This window comes from Poromitra crassiceps, assembly GCF_964638095.1.
Source record: "Poromitra crassiceps genome assembly, contig: HAP1_SCAFFOLD_2517, whole genome shotgun sequence".
In the NCBI taxonomy this organism is placed as follows: Eukaryota; Metazoa; Chordata; class Actinopteri; order Beryciformes; family Melamphaidae; genus Poromitra; species Poromitra crassiceps.
In genome coordinates this window covers 1-3,000 of record NW_028149909.1, presented here as the reverse complement: position 1 = coordinate 3,000, position 3,000 = coordinate 1, and the positions used below count along the sequence as shown (strand labels likewise).

At 48.8% G+C, this 3,000-nt stretch overlaps 1 protein-coding gene across 1 annotated transcript; it reads right to left on the bottom strand.

Annotated features, from left to right (window-relative positions):
• Positions 1–341: 341 nt before the first annotated feature.
• On the bottom strand, positions 342–1,851 carry LOC310771785 (oxysterol-binding protein-related protein 10-like; the record flags this gene model as incomplete). Its single annotated transcript, XM_083664309.1, has 2 exons — positions 342–846; positions 1,702–1,851. Coding segments are annotated over 2 exons (655 nt in total), but the record flags the coding sequence as incomplete, so codon positions are not given.
• Between the last annotated feature and the right edge of the window lie 1,149 nt (positions 1,852–3,000).

Below are 3,000 nucleotides of genomic sequence, written 5' to 3'. Positions count from 1 at the left end.
ATCAAGTTTAGTCAACTTAAAGCACCACATTGTATGTGCATTAGTTTGTACTAACTGTAACAGTTCCATTTGTGCTGATGGGAAAGTCAGCTGCTAAGCAGCGTTGCATCCATGTGCTATTTTGTCAAACAATGAACAAACACAGATACAGCATCCTGCAGTTTAACAAGCTAATTTGGCAAACTTTATTCAAACAAATGTAAGAAATGTAAGGCTCTTTACTGTTGACTGACACAAAAATGGAGAAAGTTAAACGCCACCATTGCATCATAACTTGGAAACTCTGGTGGTTTCCGACCTAATCATCTGACTTAGGGCATTCATGTCGTGCATTAGCTTACCTTCCCCCACCATGGACACCCCTATGGACATGCCCATGAACTTGCTCTTGGTCCACACATGGGCGTTGACGCACATCCTCTTCTCCCGGCACTCGCAGTAAAAGCCCGACACCGGCGGATGATGGGACACCTGCTCCGCCACGAAGCCGACTCTGTAGCAACCTCCGGGCGAATCGTCTCTGTCGCTCTGCTGCGCGTTGTTGGGGCCCCTGCCCGGCTCCCTGCTCGAGCCCTGGTTAGACCGGACTAGAGGCTTGACCTTGTCCCGAGGTACCTCCCAGGAGCAGTGGAAGGTCTCCCCCAGTGCCGGGTTGTAGGGCTTCTTGGCCACGGCGCCCTTGCGGCCCTCGTGGAAGGCGGTCAGGTAATACTCCACGAAGCGGACGATGCGGTCCTCGGCTGTGGCCCCGGCGGTGATGGACAGGAACATGTCGGGGTGGGCCATGAAGTTGGCGTACATCTCCAGCAGGGAGCGCTTTTCCAAGATGAAGGTTGGCAGCACCACCTAGTAAGCAAAAGACCCAGAATATGCGGAATAGTAAAAGCTGAAGACTTTTCTGACTTTTCTGGTCGTGTGGAACTCTTCTGACAGAGAGGTCGTGTGGAACTCTTCTGACAGAGAGGTTGTGTGGAACTCTTCTGACAGATAGGTCGTGTGGAACTCTTGGGGATTTGGCTAGGATTGTATTCAAGACATTTGGCTTTTGGTCCATGCTTTATTTTCTTAACCTTGCTTGCAAGATGGATAACCTCGCGAGATCAAAAGAGATTCTCTCGACGTAATCCATCTTGTCATGCGCAGGCAGTTAGGATAATTGGTCGAGCCATGCCGGCCCGACGAATCAGCGGCAGCCGTAGGCGGGCTCAGGCTCGTCTGGGCAAGTAGTGGGTACATGGTCTTTGTAGTTCTTTTCACTCGTCAACATGGCTGCCGCCGCGGAAGTGACAGGCAGTCTGAATGAAATTGAATGTAACGTTCCCAATTCTATGTATTAAATTCTACAAAACGACCCTCAACATTTGGGAAGGCTAAGCCACACAACTAGTTCGTTATAATCTAACTAAATGCTTCGAAGGTGACTTTACGACCGTGAGGACGGTGAGGACTCAATCAATGATAGACAGGCACCTTCCTCCGGTCGCAAACGTGACGTCAGAGGCATGGCGATCTGATTGGTTGAAGTTAACACGCACCAGCGGTGATAGACAGATGGGTCATCCAATCACCTGCCAAGTAGCTTGGAAAAAGTGCCCGCCTCCGTCAGCGGGTCTGGTTACTTCATTCCCAGATCGAGTGGTTTAGTGAAACTATGTGGAGCTATACCGTCCATCTGGCAGCGTCAGGTTATTATTTTCTTACCCGTGTGAGGTCCATGCCCAGTTTGAGCTGGGACAGCAGGTGGAGAATGATGCTCCGCTGGTCGTCCAGGACACCCAGGTCTTCCTCCTCGTTGTCCTCCATGTCCGTCACCTCTTCGCTGGGGCTGATGTCTTCGAGCCCCGGGTGGTGCTGTGGAAACGCAAAGAAAGTGGAATTTTAAATTGCTGGTAAATTTCAATTATTCTTTTTTTAAATCAAAGGCTAAGTGGTCCATGATAGTTTCAGCAGGTTTCATGACTCAAGTTCCCGTGAAGCCCATTCAAAGCCCATGACAGAAGAACGTCAAAAATGTATGGATGTCAATCTGAAAATAAATAACATAAAATTCCTCTCCATGTAACCACTTTTCAACAAAACGAGTTAAATGATTTTCATCTCAAGGCTAAGAAATGAAAGACTATGTGACTGTATGATGCCATTCAACCAAATCATGTTCTTATCATTGTAAAAGCTGCCTAGAAATAAGTGCTTCAACATCTAACGTCTAAACATCTTGAATGTAACCTACTGATTGTTTTCCCTATTATTTAAAACAACTAAAACAATAACGATTAGAATAACAACATGTGATGGCCCAGTCAGTGTAGGAATATGATAATTTCACATAATCTCAGATTACAGCACTGCTCCCAGTGACACCTGTCAGCCTCCAAGGCCAAGAGGAGGAAAACCATTTAGTTGTGCCGGCTTTTAACTGCCAAAACAAAGGTGAAAGGTCATGCTCTCATTCAGAGGGGGCAGTGGAGGACCCATTTCAGCCCCGCACTGCCAGAAGCTACCTCGGCTATAAATACCAGAAGGACACAACCCTCGTTCACTTTTCACTCCTCACATCACGTTCATCCTCCATCTGCAAACCGCTTTCAATAAACTCTTCATATTGAATCATCTCGGCGATGAGCAGAAGGTCACGCAACGCAAGAGGCACGCCGAGTTTGCGTTTGTAGCTTGAAGTGCCTTTTGTTTGGTCTGCTCTTCTTACTGCACAGCCTGCGGCCCCCTGACCTCACCACAGTACTGTGGTCAAAGTGGACGCAGGTTTGTGCCCTCTGTTTGTGTTCCTGCATTCAGCTGGAAGCGGAGGACCCAGCCCGGGTTCAAGACGAGCTAATGCCTCTGATATCTCCTGCAGTGACTTGATGGGGGGGGGGGGGGGGGGGGGGGCAGGAGCGAGGCTGATGTATAATGCAGAAAGTGCTCCAGAGCCTGTGGGCTACAACAATGCTCTCCACCTCCCACCCCCACCCCTCTCTTTCTATCTCCTTCTTCTATGTAATA